Here is a 21093-nt window from a genome sequence, read left to right as displayed (position 1 = left end):
TTGTGTGTCTATGTCTATGTGTGTTAGTACGTGTGCATATTGTGTGTGTGGAGTGTTTTGTATGTGGGTATGTCTGTCTTCTGTGTTTTGACCTTTTTCTTGTTTTTACAGGTATAACTTTAATTGTTTTGCTTATAGTCAATATCTCTCATGTACAGCTGCTTTGTAACAATGAAAATTGTAAAAAGCGCTATATAAATAAAGTTGAGTTGAGAGGTGAGTAGTTGTACTGTATATTCCTCTGCTTTCACAGTCCATGTCACAGAGTAGGCTTAAATGTCTTTGTTCCATTTAAAGCCACAATATGCAAGAATTTTGTTATGAAATATCCAAAAATCACTTGTACAGTGTGATATGTTTCATGCAGTTGTGTACTTACATTATCCCAAATGTTCCCAAGAATGTGAAAATCCAGAGAAATTCCTGTTTAAAATAATGGCCCGTCCCTTGTCTCCCTTGTATTTGTCACATATCAGTGACTTAATATCCGGTGCTCCGCACTACCCTCAGTTCCGGGTTGTAGAAACTACGGCAACACGCAAATGCAGAAGTGGTTCTACAGCATCTGGGATGCAGCATCTGTTGTTCTGTTATTAAGTATCACAATTATTCTTTGGCAAGTAAAGGAAACCCAAAAAAGCTTTTCTAAGTGGAGAGAGCTTCGCGACCAACTTGGACTCGACAGAGACAGGAAAGCAATTTTTTTTATTGTACACGAAATAACGTTACTCATGCACAGATTATTTGAATAGTTATGAATGCAGTTACCCTATTGAAATACAGTATATGTCGCACAAAAATATGTAGCCAGTAACGTTACTTGTAAATACTGTGGGTTCGTTCAAATTTACTTTTTAAACGACGACTGTATAAACACGTAAAACTGTGTAGCATTACGCTACCAAATCAATTGACAAAGTCCAATATCAGTACACGTTTCTTGCAAGCTAATTCCTTACAATGACATAAAATTAAATTCATTCATTACCTCACATGATGTGCGATTTACATACGCATCTGGATGGTGAAAACTACATGTCCCATAATTCCACTCTCCTACATAACGTCATTTAGCTTCGCCTTTTGTTGTTGTTTCGAAAGTGCACCATCTAGCGATCCAAATATTCCATATTGTGGCTTTAAGGCTCCTGTTTTTGAAAAAAAAATTGGGTACAAAAGCACGTGGTTATAGTTATGTGACTTTTTAATATTAGAATTTTTGTTGGGGATTGCCCCACTGAAGGCAAGTTTTGGATATTACTGACTGCCAGAACTCCGGTCAGTGGAGTCATCAGATGATTCGTTGCCTTTATTATGCAGCAAGACCACATAGGCTACACTTGTAAGCATCTGAGGTAGTTTCTGGAGACAATACAACAATGTACAAATGAATAAACAGTTTGAACACCACCAGTATCCACTCCTCCACATGTATATGACGTTAAATATGTAACGTCATATAAATGTATAAATACAGCAGCATAATACTGAGACATCACATTGTGTTAGTGATATGGACCTGTATTAATCACAAACAATATCTTATTTTATTATATGTAGCAGCAGATTACCGAAATAAAGTGCATAAACATTAGCCACTTAGACGCCCCAGCGGATTTAAACCGATCGTGAAAACATGATTAAAGCACTCATTTGGAGCGTCTAAAATCGCGAAACGTAGACACACAAACCCTGATATTACATGTAGCAATGCCTGAATGATTTTATGGTTGTCATAAACATATAAGCATAATTAATTATCTCATTAATTTATCTGATGGTTAACCGCTACAGAGACATCAGAGCCAGTGGTGAATAAAGAAGCACTTGCCGTGGTGAGGCTGCGTTGGGCGGAGTACATGAGCTCTGAGCGCCCGGTGACTGTCTGGAGCTCATATCTCCGAATTCGTCCAAACAATTATTTTTTTTTAAAGACGCTATATCTTTATTAACCGACTGCAGATTTGAACTTTAAAACATGCATTCTCGCCTAAAATGTCTTAAAACGGCATTTTGTGACAAAATAACAGTAATATCATACTTTTGGCAGTTTTACTGCTCCACTGCATGTTAAATTTGGGAAATATGTCTCTAATTTCTCTATTTCTGTAAATTCCCAAAATACAGTATGTCACTGTAAATTACAATGTTACGTCATAAAAATACTCATAATGCAATGTATATTACAGAAATTAACAGCAAAAAAAATTATAGTATTTTACTGGGCATTTTGTAGTAAGTAACTGTAAAAATTACACCAAAAAATATGTAATACAAAACTCATAAAACTGGTAATATGGGTCAGTTGTATATTTGTGTTTAATATTGCCACAAATCCCTTAAACTATATGGTAACTGTACCCATAAACATGGCTAACTTGCATGTTTGTGCTGTAGATCACATACCTTCTGAGGACCAACTACATGTCATTAAACGTAAGTAGGCCTTTGTATAGATCTCTAAGAAAATAACAATGGTTTTTATCATAGTTTTTTTTGGGTGGATTTGTATTACTATAGTTTAACTACAAATGCATAGTTAAACTATGGCTACTGTAGATAAGCCATACATTTGTGGCTGTTATGGTTTTACAGTAACTCCAGAGCATCACTACTCAGATGAAATAAAATCCCTCAGAGGAACGCAGCAAATCCAGGCATGTGACTGCACACCTCGCCTGAAAAACTTTACAATCATCTCTCCTCCATAAATCCCCTGACCACTCATCATTCAGCAAGCTTTTAGCGGGCCCTTAAAGGAAAGCAACGAGTGAAATGAATCCGCTGTCACCTCTCATTTCTGTCCGCGGCCCGGCACTGTGAGAGAGCGCGTTGTTCCCGGAGAAGTGGGACGGGACTCTCCGGTTTAGCGTGCCGTGCTCTATTTCTCAGGCATTTGCTTTGAGATCCCCCCCTTCCCCTACCAGACGTGTCTGACAGCCTGAACTCGACGTGAGCCGCTCACCAGACTACAAAACTCATTCATCTGTGGCCTCCGACGGTCAAATCTGGATCCAATAAAGCATACTATTGATCCCTTGTCTCACTCAAGCTTGCACTGTCGGTTCCTCACCACTAGGGGGTTCTCTGAACCAGGTTTGAGACGTAATCGTGCAGTGAGCTGCTGCTTTATGTGTGTGTTAATAGGTGATATTATTAAAACCAGAGACAACTGTTTTGAAATGGGTTCCATGAGTCAGATATAGAGGCCTAACTCGCATAGGCCTATATCTAATATTGGGTACAGTGACACAAGCACATGTGGAACAAGGTTTTCATCGCTCTCCATGACATCTGGTCACATCTCAGCCCGCGAGCAGGTTTATTTCATGTCCATTCATACCAATACAAAAAGTAAAGGGGATGAAAATGAACAGATGCATATGTTAATATGCACTTGCAGATTAAACATCTGGCCATATTTTAAACCCTAAAATAAACATGATTTTTCTAAAAAAGGAAAACAGTTCTGACATCAAAAGATTGTTTAATTTCCAGCTCAGTAATCTAACATACGCACATTTATGACTGTGACTCCTTTGAACAAAAGGTCAGATTTCCTCAGTTCCATTAAACATTCCATGGAAATTCCCAGTTTGTGTTGGGATAATATGAGTCATCAGGTGTTGCACAAACTAGTACAGTCCATGCCAACGTGAGTGCATGCTTTCATTAGAATAGGGAGACATGCTTTCATTACAATATGGAGACACGCCAAATACCAAACAATATTAAATTTGTGCACATTTTCAGATTGTTTTTACCTCAAATAACTGTTACACTAATAATACATTTGGTGATGAAAAAAAAGTGTATTTAATTGTTGAATAGTATAAAAATAGAGGCATTGTCACTAGTGGCTTTGGACTGTTGTATCCCACTAGTCAGACAGCAGCTAATGTTTGTCTGTGTATGCAGGTATTTGTTGCAGCTGGCAAACAGAAACAGATCCAGTCACATGTTTGTCTGGTGAGTGAGAGGATTTACTGATCATTTTTTGAGGAAAAACGCTCAAAGCAAATAGAAGTGCAACATGACATGGGGTGTCTATCTAAAAAGATAGAGCCAACTTAAAAAAAAGAAAAGAAAGAAAAAGGGAGAGACAGGGAGTTGGGCTTAAACTGTGCATGTGTGATGCGGGCTGCTGCTCTAAACGCCCTGTCAAAAACCACAACATTCTTCTAAAACATACACAGATTAACATGGTCTTCTGTATGGTTGTCTATGTGAAACTTAGACAACTTTTACTTCTGGACTTTTCAACTATTGTTGTATAGTAATTGAACATGACCTTTTTTGTCTTACATGTCTAGCCCTTTAAGTTCAAATCTACAGAAGACATGCAGTAATGCACTAATCTCCATTGACTGATAGAGGGCAGAGTTGAGCTACGAACGAGACCTAACGTTTCACTGAGAGCGTCAGTGTCTATTAAAAATCTTAAAGAACCTTAAATGATCATTTTACCAAATATATAAATAAATAAATAAAATATGGAGTAGTAAATAATTAAAAAGCAAAATAAAGCTAATTCAGCTATGCATTTCTAAAAAGTAAACTTGACTCAAAATGTATGATAATCTCAATTAGAATGATTCATTTAAGAATTGATTTATTCATTTGTTTATGTTAAACTCAATTATAGCCAATGTAATAAGCCGCATATGTGCCATTTTTTGTTACTATTTGTTCTGTGCATGTTTTTCACAAGCTATGACTCACACACTTAATAACATCTGTAAATAAGAGAGCGAAACTCTAAAGCACATGCACACAGACATGTAACCAAGGCAAGCACGCACACATAAAAGTAAAGACAAATGTGAGAACACCCACATACGGTCACATTAGCATACATGCAAATGCGTGCTAGCGCTCCTTTAGCCGCACTGACACACTTCTCTCATAAACACCTGCAGTTTTTTCAGCATTATCTCAAACGTCTTGTGTTACAATACAGATTGAGCGTATTTTGAGGCGTTTTGTTAACTCTGTAATGATTTTCTTTACAAATTCTGTTGTGTTTCATGTATTTTCTTTAGGGTTGAGTTTAAGGTTTAATAAATGAGCGTTGCGTATGAAGATAACAGTGGTTGAGGATGAGAGGCTGCACATTTTTGCTGTGTGTTGGGCGCTCTGATTTGAGCTCTGATTAAAAGTGGGACATGAACCAACCACATTCACAAGATTGCTGATAAGAGCAGAGAAGGGTCTAAATCACCAGCGGAGAGAGTAAGCGAGGGCGAGAGAGGTAAATGAAGACTAGAGGAGGGAGTAGAGCAGTTCATTTCCTCACTGAATATCAGACTACAGGATAGACGCTACATCCTTAAATCAGTCTAAAAATACTCCTTGTTTGGTGTTAGGATTTTATGGGCGTGTGTGAGAGAGACATAGAGAGAGACACGCTGAGTACACATGCAGTATTGCCATGCTATTGTCTGGTTGGCTGTTTAAGCATAAATAAACTCACAAGCTTTTTTGTATGCGGTGAGAATCTGGGAGTTCCTTCATTCTAGAATGAAGTTTGATGGGAAAGTAGACTGATTATTTATGTTGTAATCTAACCCCATTCACCTGCGCTCAGATCCCCCCACTGTCACCATCCATTACTCAATGGATACACCATCCATATCCATGCCTCAATATGCTTTGTAAGGTATGACCGTCTTCTGTAGCTGGTTCTTACATCCTCACACAGGTTGCAACACCTGAAAGCCATTTCAGGAACAGTTGTGATGGCTGATGTTAGTGGACATTAAATATAATAGCTTAAAATTGGATTTTAGGCCAGGTTTGGGCTTGACTGTACACTGTGTGTATAGGCTACTGTATTTAGTAGTGCTTGTTGAAGCAAGTGTCATTGTTACTATGGCCTATGTGGTTTGGCTTAAAACCTTTAACCCTTAGCATTAAACTGTATTACATCTCTCATGCCGTTCATTCTACAGACCATCATACTTGGAATTATTGGTACCTGGGGCATATCTTAAAAATGAGTTATTAGAAAAAATAGTTGTTGAGCTATATTAACTTGGACCTGGTTAGTTAGTTAGTCTGTAATTTATTTATAAAGTACATTTAAAAACAACCCAACGGTTGACCAAAGTGCTGTACAGAACATTAGAAACAAAACATAAAAAGAGAAATTACAATAAACAGAATAAAAAAGACGCAATAAAATACATTAGTTGTTAAACGCCATAGATAAAAATAAGTTTTAAGCTTGGATTTAAACAAGGAGAGAGATGACACCTTTCGAATTGACAGTGGTAAGCTGTTCCATAGTGTAGGGCCTACCGTAGTAAAGGCTCTGTCCCCTCTATATTTTAGCTTAGTCCTTCACACAGAGAGTAATCCAAGATTCCCAAGTGACCTAGTAGGGTTGTGAGGGAGTACCAAGACAGAAAGGTAACCTGGAGCTAAGCCATGTAAAGATTTATAAACAAAGACTAAGATTTAAACTCTTTTCTAAATTTAACCGGTAGCCAGCGCTGAGACATCAGGATGGGAGTAAGTAATCAAATTTTCTACTACCGGTCAACAGTCTAGCAGCGGCGTTGTAGACGCCCAATGGATTAACTATTAACTCCGTGATAAAGTGAATTACAATAGTCAAGATGTGGGGTGATGAATGCATGAATAACTGTTTCAAAATTCCTGAGAGAGAGAAAAGTTTTAACTTTAGCAAGTCGACGTAAATGAAAAAAGCATGATTTGACAACAGAATAAACTGTTTATCGAACCGAAGTCCTGAGTCAAATAAGACACCAAGGTTTTTCGCACACGGAGTAACATGAGAACTTAAGCAGCCAGATCACCCCATCATAAAAATCACTAGGTCCAAACAATACAACTTCAGTTTTTTTCTCATTTAAGGCCGAATTTGTTTGTGGCTGCCATGATTTCACCTAGTTTTAAGATCTGGACTCCATTGCGTGACCAAGGACTGCTCATAAAACTTGTGAAAAAAATCAGGCTTCTTCCATTTTGAACTGATCCTAAATTACATGTAATATTTTTCAACATCAGGAATGGTAGTCACCCAACAGCAAAGTGAATGACTGAGAGAAAGAATGAAGATGCATAAAACATCTGATTGACATGTTAAGCAACTATTTTTTTCTTAAACACGTCGCACACATCTCCCGCAAATACTGTGGAATTCAACTTAAAATCAGATTGTCTTCAGAAGTGTTTGTGTGTCACGCCCATAGACCGTTGACTGAACATGGCGGAGGCTGTCTTGGACCTATAGCGACCACCTGGAACATCCTAGCAACCATATACCAATGCCCCAGCAATAATCCACCTTTTTCATAAAATGTAAAATCCAACACGATCTAGTAACTATTTTACGAGGTGGCTACTTTTGGCTAATTCATATGAATTCACACAATCTTTTTTGTACATTTTAGAAAGATTTTTTTTCACGCCAGTGATGTTAGGGGTGGGGCTTCAGTAGTAGTCGTACGTTTTTGAATGATTCACAATGTACGAATTCATACGAATTAGCCACCCCATAAAATGTTGAACTCTCGTGAGATCGGGTTGTATAATAACAGTGGATCAGCACAATGTGTCGTACTTTGACATGGAAGCTAAACAATGCCATTGGTTAAAAAAACAGAGAGCTAAATCGAATGTAATGTTTTGTAACGGTTTATCTCGTATCCTTTTGGTGACTTTCTAATTTGCAGTGAAAGCTGTGCTGTAAAAAACAGAGACCATGACAGCTGGACTTACTCAAGTCTTACCATACCCCGTCAGTACAAATACGAAATGGGCCATATTGAGGACATCCCTCTCATAAACCCCACAGACACACACAGATGAACAAATATTAATCTGTGTTAGGCACCCCGTCTCTTGAAAAGGGGAGTTTCTGTCATCTGCACAACTCTCTTCCATCCTAATTATGTCTATGTGTGTGTGTCTAAATACCAGATTTTATACTGCTAATGAAGAGAAGTTCTGGGTGCTGCTGGATGTTGATGCTTGTTAGTTTTGGACCGATCCCAGTATTTTATCAAGACTGAGAATACATTTTTATTTCTTTGTTGGAGTTCCCTCATTATAATCCCCTTTTCTTGCTTTCCAACACACTTGCTGGCACGTGTTAAACCCTGTCACAATTCATTTTCACTCTGAGATGAAACACCTGTTTAAAATATCACTCCAGGTTTGATTTTATTGTGCATGTTGCAGTCACAAACTTCAGGAATGATAGTCACCCAACAGCAAAGTGAATGACTGAGAGAAAGAATGAAGATGCATAAAACTTGTGAAATGAATCTGGCTTATTCCATTTTGAACTGATCCTAAAATACATGTAAAACATGAATATGAATTTGTTTTCTTTGCCATATACAAGATCTGCGAACATTGCATCCTCTTTTTTTTTACTTTGACCAGTCCCGTTTCAATTTCCTGCAAATAAAAAACAATATTTTCATTTGGAATATGGGAGAAATGTTGTCACTTTTTTTTCGCATCTGCACTGTATAGTAACAGATGTTTTCATAACACTGAATACTCTCCATATAGTGTCCTTTGCAAAATAAGGGTCGAGTCGCTGTGACCTTGTTGACGCTGTTGGCCAAACTTCACACCTCCATGGAGCAAAACTGTATCCGATCGTGGTCAAAAGTCCTCACAGTCAGACCCTCGCACGTGGTATCGGCCGAGCGACACTCCCTGCTCCCAACAATGTTCTTTTAACTGAGTTCCGGCTCTCGGGTCCTGACCATGGAGGGCGGCGGAGCTCTGTCCCATCGTGAAGCTCTGTGGAAGGGCAACTGGTCATTTTAGATCCTTCTTAAAACTTGAAACATCTGGAGAAGGCTGCACATTTTTCACAGCGTCAAATAGTGGGGATGTTTGTATGACTTAGCAGGCTTATTTAGAGGCTGTTTGCACAAATCATAAAAAGGATTGGGGACTTAATTAAAGATAATATCAAGGGCTAATGCCGCTTCCAAAGAATACAGCTTTTCTCAGGGAGCAACAAAGTCACTGTTCTTTAGATGCACTTGGAGTCACTGAATCATTGGCACGTTTGCATAAACTCCCTCATAAAGTCTCCCTGTCAACGCTACTATGTTTAGTCAAAACATGCAACGTTCTTACTGTAATACCAAAGTTTAGACTTTTTATTCATTAGGGACCCAACTTGGGTTTGGGCGATCAAGAGTCGACACTGTCACGGGGCATTATGTGTTTTCTTTGTCATCATAACCGTAGCTTTTATCTAAAAATAACTCGGCAAGAAATAAAAACAAGGCTTCAGCAGAAACTCGGCCCGTACCTCTCAAAGCAGCAGAGCTCGGAAATACAGCGGCCTAAAATAGACTCGCTCTTCATGAAGACCTTCTTCTTTGTAGTCGCTGGAGCAACATCTGTGCGGCAGTTTCTTTAGGGAAAGAGCCGGGCACTGAATCAAAGAGAGGAAAGATCTCCTGCGAGAGATGAGTAGGAGGAATTTTTATACGCATTAGGCACTATCACTCGCTCTTTTCGAAAAAAGGAACCTGCAGAAATCGGGACGTATCTAATAAAAGCCCATTAATATTGTCCATCCCGGGGTATCTTTGGAAATAACACATGAGGACAATATGGAGAAAAGTTGACTCAGACTCAAGTGTCATAAAATATACTTTATTTAGACTCTTAATGGGATAGTTCATCTAAAAATAACAATTCTGTCATATTATATTGAATCTCATGTCACTCAAAACCTGTATAATGGAAGTAAATGGGTCCAATTTTGCTCTACAAATTAGGGGGGCAACATTCTACAAAATATCTTCTTTTGCATTCTGCAGAAGTAAGAGAGTCATACAGGTTTAAAAGGACATTAAATGAATAATGACAGAATTTTCTTTTTGGGTGAACTATATATGCATATAGAAAGCAACTGTACCCAAAAAAGATTTAAGACTCAAACTGGACTTGTGACAAAAGACTTGACTTGGTTTCTCTTTCAGAGACATTTGAACATGTCTTAAATAGAGGATGTGAGGTCTGCTAGCACTCAGCAAAGCTCTGGGACAATTAAGGGAGGAAACTTTGATGAAACCCCAGTCAGGACGGCAGATGCTCTTGTCAAGACTGAGTCAAAGACTCCTATAATAAGCCTTTGATGTTGTTCTATCATATTTGATGTCTAACAAAAAGTCTAAACGCATTTAGACCCCACCCCATGTTCCTTTGGCCTACATCTTGAAAACCAACAGTGCAACAAGTGTGAGGTTGATAGCTGAGGTGTATTCAGGGCGACGAGAGGGTGAGACCTGGGGGGTTACAGATCTGTGAGATTTAGTTTAACGCCTGCTTTGCACTTGCAACCATGACGGCAACAGAACGGACATGAGCAGTAAAGCAGTCAGACACAGTGAGTGATGAACGTTTAGAGCTGCTGAGCTCTGTTTAATGTATAGCGTGACCAGACCGGAGAGAGGAAGAGACAGAGAGAGATATGCGTGAGAGTGCCAACAATGGATAGGAAAAAAGTAATAACGGGATGGGACAGAAATAATCAGTTTTAACTTTCTGGTATGACGCAACAGTAAAACATTGTCAATAAATGAGTTGTGTATGCTTAGGTCCTTAAAGGGATAGTTTACCCCAAAACCACTGAGACATTTCTCAAAACATCTTTTGTGTTCCACTAAAGAAAAAGAGTCATATACAGGTTTTGAACGACATAAGGGTGAATAAATCATGAAATTTTCTTTTTGAGTAAACTATCATATCTAATTGGTTTTTCAGACAGCAATGACTTGGAGATGGAGAGCATGGGGAAACTTTTGCATTAGTCACCTGTTCATGTGTGTCTTCTTCTCATGTCACAAATCCAAAATGTCTGCAATAAATGTAAATATGAACTCAGACATTTCTCAGCAAAACCAAATTTCCTGAGTTAAGCTACTCTATAGTTTATAGAGCTAGTGAGAAAGAGAGAGAGAAAGAAGGTGAAACAGAGATATAGGGAGAGAATGGATGAAAGGTGTTGGAGTGATAAGGAAGGCGTAAGGAATGCAGGAGGTGATGAGTGTCAGATCATGTGGAGCAGAAGTGAATCAGGCCTCTTCTTTGAACCGCTCATCATGTTAATTGAAACAGCATTGTAGGCACACGTGGAAGATCTGGATCGCATTCACCGCCTTTTATTCAATTTGGCTCATCAGAAGGGTTGCGTCTCTTACTCCTCCTCGCTCCCATTTCTTTCACCACATGGCCATAAGTCACACAGCAACCCTTTTGCCCCTGACGTGTTGCCCCTCCTGAGCCCGGGGGGATTGCTTTGCACCAGATTCAGAGCGATTCTCCTCCGAGACGGCGCAGGTTGACATGGCACCTCTTCACGCCTCTCACCTCAGACTTGAAAGCACATTCAGATTTACTTTCAAGGACCCGCATGAAAGATCTTTGACCACGCACTTTCTAATTCAAACAAATGAGAGCGCGGGGTGGCAGCGGAGGGCTTATCTCTCATCCACAAGGTGTTTCAGAAGAGACGCGGACGGACCGCTAATAAAAACTACTGTACATAGCAGCTGTAAACTAAACGGAACGCCATGAGTGACTGATCTGCAGTGCTGTATACTACTGCAACTCAGTTTGTCATACAGATTGAAGAAGGGGTGATAAAAACAGTTGTATAATAGTCCGTTTTTAATTATATTGAATAATAAATAATATAATATTATTATTATTATTATAAGAAAATGATTGATTTATATAATTCATATAAATTAATAATATATTAATAAATACAATAGTTATTGTTTTTAATAATCATTTTCTTTTTTATTATTATTATCATAATAATAATAATTGTTATTATTATAAAAACAAACAAACAACAACAATGATGATGATAATAATAATAAAATGATTAATAATAATAATAATAATTCATTATTGAAGTTTGATTATTTTGAAGTTTACACAATTGATGTAATTAATATTAAAAATTAATTAATATTAGCCTATATTAATGAATATAATAGTTATTGTTTTTAATAAACATTTTCAATATACAAAATATTCACTTTTCAATAGTTTTCAATATTTCACAAATCTTATTTAAAATACAACATTTTTCTAACTTTGTGTAGTTTAAAATGATGCACTACTTGTGGCAGTGCATTCTGGGATTAACTTTCTCCAAGAAGGATATATCTGATTCTAGTTAAGAAATGGGAAAAAAAACATCAAAATATATTGCCTGTCATCTGGCTATTGTATCAGGTCTGTAGCTTTTGTTTCAGGAGCCTCTACAGGTACTGCTCACTAGGTTTTGTAAGAGATTAAAAGCATGAATGCTGTGTATACACACACACACGACAAATAGACAGAACTCTTAAAAATCATAATACACCACTGAGGCTTCTATGTCAACGAAGCTGTTGTCCGAAACCGGACCAGATGTTTTAATGAAGACAAGATCGCACAGATCTCTGTTCACTTCACATTAAAACAATCCACATTTGTCACACACAGCTGGAGTCTTTCTCCAATACACACACACACACCTCATATTCCCTCAAACACATGAATATACAAACACACACGCGCAGGTCGTGACCACCCAGGCCTTATAACTTTTTGTTCATGTGCTCACAACAACACAGCTGTTTTTGTGAATGATGCATGATAAATAGTCCATGTTCTTCACTCCTCTATGTCCAAAACTCAGGAACATATCACAACTCCAGCCAAAAACTGGCTTCCTCCCACTACGAGCATAAAAAGGGGACCTTGGACAGGACACACAAACATACCACTCCCTAAACCTCTCCCTGACTCTACCAAAGTACCACTCTCCTCCTCCCCACCGCCGAGCAACCTGCAGGACAGATATCAGAGGAAATCCATTCATTGTGACCCCCAAGGCTTTCTTTTCCTTTTCCTCCGTATATGGACATTTCCTCCTGCCCTGTGCCGAATCAGAACAGGCTGTGGGACACATCATCAACTAAACTGGGAAACATCATTCTATACACTTCCTCTATAACCTCTGTTGCTGACTGTATGTGGTCAACAATAACTACAACAATAGTTGTTGAACGTCATGTGTGTGGCATAACATTAAAAGTTGAAATATTGAAAATATGAAATTGAAATATTTCCCACCACACACGCGGAAGTACAGTAATGTCTGGATTAACTAACTTCAAAAGTATTTAGTAACATTAAAACATTAATGTTACTAGTGATTTATAGCATCAAAACATCACAAATATCTGTTAACATCATCAGAGCACCGTTCCATAAATGATTTCCGGATTGAAGTGGGAATTAAAGAATTTCCGACAGCACGTGAAGGCATATGAATAAAAAGGGTCAATAACACACGGCATGTATGTGTATTCGTGTCAAGATTTGTGTCAATTTATTGGGAAAAAAAGTAAGCTTTTTAAAATAATTTTGATTCAGATCAGTTATAGGTTCAGATGGTATTCAAATTGTGTAGAAAATATAGACTTATATATACGGAACTTTAATATATATATAAAATATTGATATAAATATAATCCTAATATCAATATTTCCTCATCTTTCTATCATTCTATATTTTTCACAATACAAATAATAATAAAAATAATTAATATTCACAATTAATTTTTTTAAAGAAAAGATAAGAAAATATATTATTATTTATTATTAAAGATACTAGTAGGCTACAATCTTCTGATCTCATGACGTTGTTCCCAGATCAGTCACTGGACACTTGTTTGATGTGGAAAGTCTTGAATGGGTTTTGGAGTGAAGCGCTGTAATTGGGGAGGGTGGGACTCCGGCAAGTGCGCTTTATCCTTCCTCTCCTAAGACGAGCCAGGTACACACACCAGCTGACAGCTCACCGCAAACAACCTTCAGCGTATCAGCGAAATAACGGTAAGGGAAAGTTTATTTGATTACTTTGTCGATTTGTCTGCAGTAGAAAATGGTTCAAGTGAGCAATTTCCGAGCGCGTAAAACGAGCAGGCACTGGCGGTGCTCCGCTGGAGCGCTTGGCTTTGAACTTTCTGTTTGGATCAGGATGAATCGCGCCGTTATTCTGACGCCCAAAAACTTACTCAGCATCAAGAATTTGAATGGATATTTTAATAATGATGAAAGAACATTTTGTTCTCTGACAAAAATGTTTTTAAACGTTTTGCAACTTTTCCACTTTTCAGAGGTGGAGTTTTTAAATCCATTATGTAGCCTATTTCATTATTACGTGTCAGAAAATCTTACATTAACTTAATAGATGTATTAAATTTAGATGTTAAAATGTTATTGTGACTACAAAAATAGTTTACATTGAAATTACAAACTGTTTTATTACTATTCATCAAACGCTGTTCTTAATTTGCTATTCTGACCGTGCAATACATATTCATTCTGTGGAATGAGAGACTGTTTTGCTAACCTCTGGAAGATTCATCTGTAACAGCCACCTCAACCTTTGACTGAGTGTAACATCAGTTGCCACACTCTCTAAGCACTTCAAGATGTTCACTATCTCTCTTACACACACACACACACACGCACGCACGCACGCACGCACGCACACACGCACGCACACACACACACACACACACACACACACACAAGTTTCTGTTTTAGGTGAATCCTCAGTCGTTGCCCTGCCTGTCCGTGTACGCGTCATGAACTTCTTCCAGAAACAGAATCCTCACAGCTGGGCTCCAGCTCCCTCTGCTAATGGCTGCTCTAGTAAACAGTGATAAAGGCATGGCAGTAAGAGGACACTGACAGAATGAGTAGGGGGGTAGAAGGGGAGGGGTTGGGCAGAAACCAGGCATTGGACCGTTTCCAAAGAAACTGAACTTTTATACTGTACTATTAAGTTTTGATATTTAATATTGTTTTATTATTTAACACTGTCTTCTTATTAATGTTGCTTGCTGAACACAAAAGAAGATATTTTGAAGAATGTTGTTAACCGGCACCCCATGACTTGCATTGGTTTTGTGTCCATACAAAAGAAGTGAATGGGTGCCGGCGCTACCAACTTTCTTCAAAATATCTTCTTTTGTGTTCTGCGGAAGAAAGGTCATACAGGTTTGAAAAAACAAGAGAGTGAGTAAATAATGAAAGAATTTTCACGTTCATCACTTTAACAAACAAAAGAATGTACATTTGGCCTACACCATCTGTGTCATGAATTATGTGCTAATATTTTGGGATATCAGGCTATGTTTTTCACCTGAGCTGACATCACCATCGTATCATGTCGGTGAAATTTACCTGGGCTAACATCACTCAAAGTTAGTCCTTAAAATGTAAAAAAAAAAGAGTTATTTTTACTACTATGAAATAGTGATACTTATATTTAACAATTATATTTACGACTAAAACAGCCAACATGTTCTGTTTTTTAAGCATTTAATTGAATTTGTGTTATAAACAGTGACATTTAAATCTAATAAATTCCTTCAGTTACATTACACAATTGGTATTTTACCACGCTGCATGATTTCCAAACATAAATATCTATCAACTCATCTTTCAACCATTTAATATTGGAAATAGTAAAAAAAAGCTTCCATCCATATACTTTAAGTCATGTAAAGTCATGTAAAGTCATAGTCATGTAAATTTAAAATGCAGTGACTGTTCTTTAAATGATCTGATGTGTTGCACAGCGGTCGGTTAATACACACTTAAGCAACATTGCAGTAACATTGCGATATACAGCCCCTGTTGAACGCTATCACTCTACCATCAGGTCCCGCCCTTCTGCTTGTTTTGGTTCATCCAATGTCATTTATATATCTGAGTGACAGGTTATTACAAATCCAGGTTAACCGCCTGCAGGAGTCTTGTCTCCAGGATAAACAGTGTCTGATTGATTGAGGTCCGTGCCCTCACCCACCTTACCTCCAGTGTGGCCATGTGTTTGTGTCTTTTGTCCACAGGCTTCCATCGCTGCAGCGGTTCCAGCAACAGCTTGTAGAATGAGTTACTACTTGGATCCAGTTTCCTCCTATCAGACTCTTCAACCGCCCAACTGTCTGGGTGCAATGGTAAGACCCCTCCACCTTCCACTATAAATCACATCTGTTTGGCCTAAGCTGCCCCACTGGCCATGTGCAAGGCAGCAAGTGAAAACACATCCCTCCATCAAGTTGACGGTTGAGCGAGGGTCGGTAGGTTTTGCGTATCACAAGCATGGTTTGCATGGTAATTCAATTTAAGATAGATAAGTGCATGGGATGTGTTAAAGGGGTCATAAGGCGCGAGTACATGTTTTTATGTGTCTTTGGTATGTTATAAGTTGCCCATGCATGTATTAGACACGTAAAATTGCAAAAATTAAAGTGTCAGAACAAAAGATGCATTCTATCTAAAAGCGAATGCTCACCCAGACCTGCCTGAAACGCCTCGTGTAACCACACCCCCACAAATCTACGTCATTTCGTGGTATGACTTGACTAAGACCACCTAAATCTATACGCAAGTAAGGTGAGCGTAGTTGTAAATCTCATTGTATCGTCGCCGCCACAGCCATGTCGTGGAGACGCTGTGTGTTTCGTTGCGAAGAGAAAGCCTCTTTGTTTGCCCTTCCAAAAGATGAGACAACTAAAAACGAATGGTTACATTTTATTTACAATACTGTTCCAGAACAGTACAATCCGAATATTCAAGTGTGTGCAGCGCATTTCACAGATGATTGTTTCATGAACCTGAGAGAGATCAAGGCCGACTGTGCACGAAAGCTTTGGTTAAAAAGTGGGGCAATTCCAACCATTACAACTTCACAAGGACAGTCTGGCACTTCAGATTCACAGCCTGTAAAGATATTTTAATTGTAAAAGACTTTGTTACGGACTAACGCGAGTTTAGTTTCTCGTGTGTTTGTGATCTGCAAATGCAGACACACGCGCAACGTGAAAAAAGACAACATAAGTCCTAATAATCAGTAATTATGTTCCAACTAGAGGCAACAAATGTCGTGTTTATTATGGAGTTTATTGTCTTTGTTGAGTCGCGATGAGACATGGCGTAACACTGGTTGATCACTAACGGCAAATCTTTATAACATCGTATATAAAAGGTAAAACAGTTAGCTATAGTGTTTAACTATTTAACATAATATATTTTTTAAAAACGTTACCAATCGTTTACATTCTGCTCAAGTCGCGCTGGCAAAGTTGACATATCGGCTTTATCATTTTAATTTTCCGGATCAGATTCGGGCTCGAAATGATAAGGAAAGCACAGATGACAATTTATCACCTGTCAGTACAATTGCTTTGGAACCTGATGTTCCGAATATGGTAAGAGGCGTTACATTTCCGTCACACGCTTGCAGTATTCGACCAATCACTACGCACTGGTGAACTGGCCAATCATAGCACACCTTGCCTTTCAGAGCGATGAGCTTTGTAAAAAATCTGCGCGTTTCAGAGAGGCGGGGCAAAGACGAGATACAGTATGTGGAAAATACAGCGTTTTTTAACCTTAAATAGCGTATACACATTGCATTACATCTAAAACAAACGATAATATTCGTTTTAACCATGTCATTTGATCCCTTTAACTGCAGTTCTCTGCATGAAATTCAAACACGCTTATTTTAAATTTGCAATATAACAGTGGCAAAAATCCTTATTCTACTTTGCTTAATGCTTTGTTTTGCTTCCGCTCACAAGAACACAAGAAGTGTAAAAAATAGTGAAAAAAACTTTTTATAGTTCTTGTACAATTCTGTGGAGGAAATTATTGTGGTATTTGTGGTAGTATTTTCAAGTAGCATCAATGTTTTAGTGTATAGTATTTAGCTCAAATACATTTTGAGCATATATCATTAATTACGATATATAGGTATATTGCAAATAAATAAAATGTTCACATATTTGAAAAAAAAATTTACAAAAAAAAAAAAAAAAAAAAAAAAAAAAATCTGTAGCACAGGGAAGGTGGGAGGAAGCGATGGGTTCTCAGTTTGTGAGTTCAGTATTAGTCATAAAAGACAAAAACGATCAAATGTACACTTCTGAAGTTTTGGACAACTCAATTTTAGTAACTGTTATGTTAAACATTTGTTTTGAGCTCAGTGTTATGCCAGTAGCTTGTTATTTATGGGTACGAGTAATAATACAGAAATGTACAAATGTGTGAAAATATTTTTTTGTTTTTTGTGAGCACTGTCGATGGTAAAAAAATAATGTGATATTCGTATTCAGCATGTTAAACTTCATAAAGAAACAGTAAAAATTATAGCGAAATACAATTATAAAAATAAAAAAAAGTAACATAGTGTTATCTTCAGGCTCTTTCATCATGTTCATTGCATCTGAAGGTTGCGTTTAAATTCTGTTATCTGAGCAGTGTGCGGTTTTACAATGCATAAGATGTAAATGTGGATGTCAATGTGATTTCAGTGGTATTAAAATGATCTGAACCCAGAAATGACACCAAACCGCCCTGGATGCCAAACATTGGACACAGAATGCTCGGAGAAACGCTCATGTCTCAAATCGAAAGAAAAAAGGAAAAAAATTATAATGTGAATCTTTTAAGACAAAACATTAACCTCGTTTAATCCCTCACACGCATTATCTTGGGGTCAAGGTTGTTTGTTGGGTCGGTAAAAAAAGGAACATGTTAGCAGTCCTGCCGAAGAGAGAAGTCAGGCAGAGCATATTGGGATTCCACGCAGGTGAGTTCAGAATGAAAGGTGTCTAATAAAGATTCAGGGAGGACATTTAGGCATCAGTATGCACAGACAGGGCTGTTAGTCTTCGAGACGGAAAGGGTCGCATGCTAATCCGCACCCGACCCGGCCTCCTCATGCAGGAACTCACCGTTCAACTAATCTGCTCAGGTGGCCTCCGTGGCTTTTGAAATCGAGATGACTGTACGCTTGTCTCCAACCACGGTCAAAGGCTACGTGGAGGGGGCTTTCCTCCCGGTTCATTAATTTACATGTACTGAAGAAGAAAAAAACATTCTCTGATCTTATCACCTCCTCCTCCACCTCTCTCTCGCTCTCTCTCTCGTGAACTAAAGATGAGGAGACCAGAGGAAGCGAGATAGATAGATGTTCGTCTGTGTCATCAAGTAGATTATTAGCACCGAAGTCTAACAGAACAAGATTGCCTGGTGTTGTTGTTGTTCTGACTGAAGTACGTCTGTTGACACGGCACACTTAATTTTTCTTAAGGGCAGCTCGAGAGGGTTATGTGAACCCCACTTCATCACGGAACACGACTCTCGAAACGCATCGCATTTGGTCCTCTTTGATTGGATGTCAAAAAGCGCAAATCGTGTTGCTCTGCTAATTTTCCGCTCATCATCAGACATTCTGGCTCCCTGTTTCAGCCATGAGGATGGGGGACGGAGTGGCAACGCTCTTTGAATCGGACGGGACCCCATAAATCCAACTGCCGTCCTCCCTACTTCCTCTATATCTCCCTCAACAACCATCTATATCTCTCTCCGTTCCCCATGACCCCACTAGCGAAGCTTCAGACTAACCTATGATCTCCCAGCGCAACCAACCCCCCCATCACTGCCACTACAACGACTACAGCTCTATAAAGCTGCTGCCAGGTCTTGGTTGATAATCACAGGCTTGCCTCAACAGCAGGCTTTATCAGATGGGCAGTCAGTCAGGCTGCAGACGCCTCCCCTTTACTAAGAACAGGCCTGGAGACAGACAGTAGCTCAGATACCCGGGGCTTCTGTCACCAGAAACACTCGAGATGACAAATCTGTTGTCAACCTTTGAAAACTTTAGAAGTATAATACAGTGTCACTTTATTTTCTCTTTTGTCTTTACCTTTCGCAGCCTGTGGGGTGTTAACGTGCCGGTTCACCCAAAAATGAAAAATGAAAACCCCCATTATTTAGGGGGTACTCACCGTTATGTTGTTCCAAACCAGTTTAGCAGAATATCATGCATTAACTTTTGCCTTCTATAGATGGTTTCAAAATTACAACATAAACAAACGTTACTGCGCATGCGCGCGTTTGTGGGCTGAGCTCAACTTCCGATACACATTCACAAACAATAGAGTGCCTGTGTAGATTATTTCTGATAACAAGCAAAAGAAACCGAGAAGAACCATTACTTGGCTAAACTTGTCTCTCCGATATTTTGAATTTAGACTGCGATGCCAAGCTCAACCGCTAGATGTCAATGTACCATACGGTTTCTTTAAATGCGACCAAACTTCAGAACCCATTCAACAAAATGTTTATTTAATAAAATGAACATACGACAAAATTCGACAAATTGTTTATTTAATACAATCATTATACAAAAAATAATAATACAAATTAATATTAACATAAATAAAATAAAATATAAATAGTTATATTATTAGACACTATAGCCAAACACAGACTAGTTAACTGCAGTCCAGACGCGCGTCCAATGAAACGGTCTAAATAGTGAAAGTGGATGGTGACCAAGGGCTTCTTTTACAGGCTGTTTACAAAACAACGTTTTCAACAAAAAATGGAAAACTTTTGTTTTGGCTTTTTGTTTAAAACACATTTTGGGGCTGCTTTGGTGGACTGAAAACACATACAGGGTTAAAGGTTTTTTTAAAACAACGACATTGTCATTTCTGTTTAAACAGTGAAAGATTGACAGCATGCGCATGCATATTTCGTGTTCAGTCTGTATGCATGTTTCTTTACATCGCCAACTACTGGCCTGGCATGCATAATGCAGCGTTTTTTGTTTTTCTTCATTTTTGCACATCTTGGTCATTTTAACAACGGTGTCATGTGTACGTGAATGAACAGAAACAAAAAAATCGGTATCATGTAAACTTACTATTAGGCGTTTACATAGACAAAAAGAATCATAAAAGCAATTAACTTTCAAAGCACTTTATTGAAATAATTGCTTTGCATAAAATATTGTCATAGGATCATCCATATACTCACAAAATAAATAAAAAAGTGACAAAGATAATAAAAAAACATTAAAACCTTTTAAAAATGACCTGTGGATGGATAGATGTTGATCAATGCATTTTGCTATAAATAATTCAGAAACAGAAAGTCAGAAAGTTCAAAAGACATGAAGTGAATAATTACTTTTAGACCTGACTCTTT

The 21093-nt window shown here is 38.2% G+C and overlaps 1 protein-coding gene across 3 annotated transcripts in view; it reads left to right on the top strand.

The window, feature by feature from the left end:
• Positions 1-13795: 13795 nt before the first annotated feature.
• ets1 (v-ets avian erythroblastosis virus E26 oncogene homolog 1) overlaps positions 13796-21093 on the top strand; it is a 40857-nt gene continuing 33559 nt past the window's right edge. For all 3 annotated transcript variants that reach the window (XM_057348145.1, XM_057348143.1, XM_057348142.1), the window contains exons 1-2: positions 13796-13905; positions 15936-16043. In XM_057348145.1, coding sequence (XP_057204128.1) covers positions 15975-16043 — 69 coding nt within the window. In that variant the 5' untranslated portion in view covers positions 13796-13905; positions 15936-15974. The remainder of the gene's footprint in view (positions 13906-15935; positions 16044-21093) is intronic.

The sequence above is a fragment of the Triplophysa rosa genome, linkage group LG12 (assembly GCF_024868665.1).
Source record: "Triplophysa rosa linkage group LG12, Trosa_1v2, whole genome shotgun sequence".
In the NCBI taxonomy this organism is placed as follows: Eukaryota; Metazoa; Chordata; class Actinopteri; order Cypriniformes; family Nemacheilidae; genus Triplophysa; species Triplophysa rosa.
This window is presented reverse-complemented; position numbering and strand designations above follow the sequence as displayed.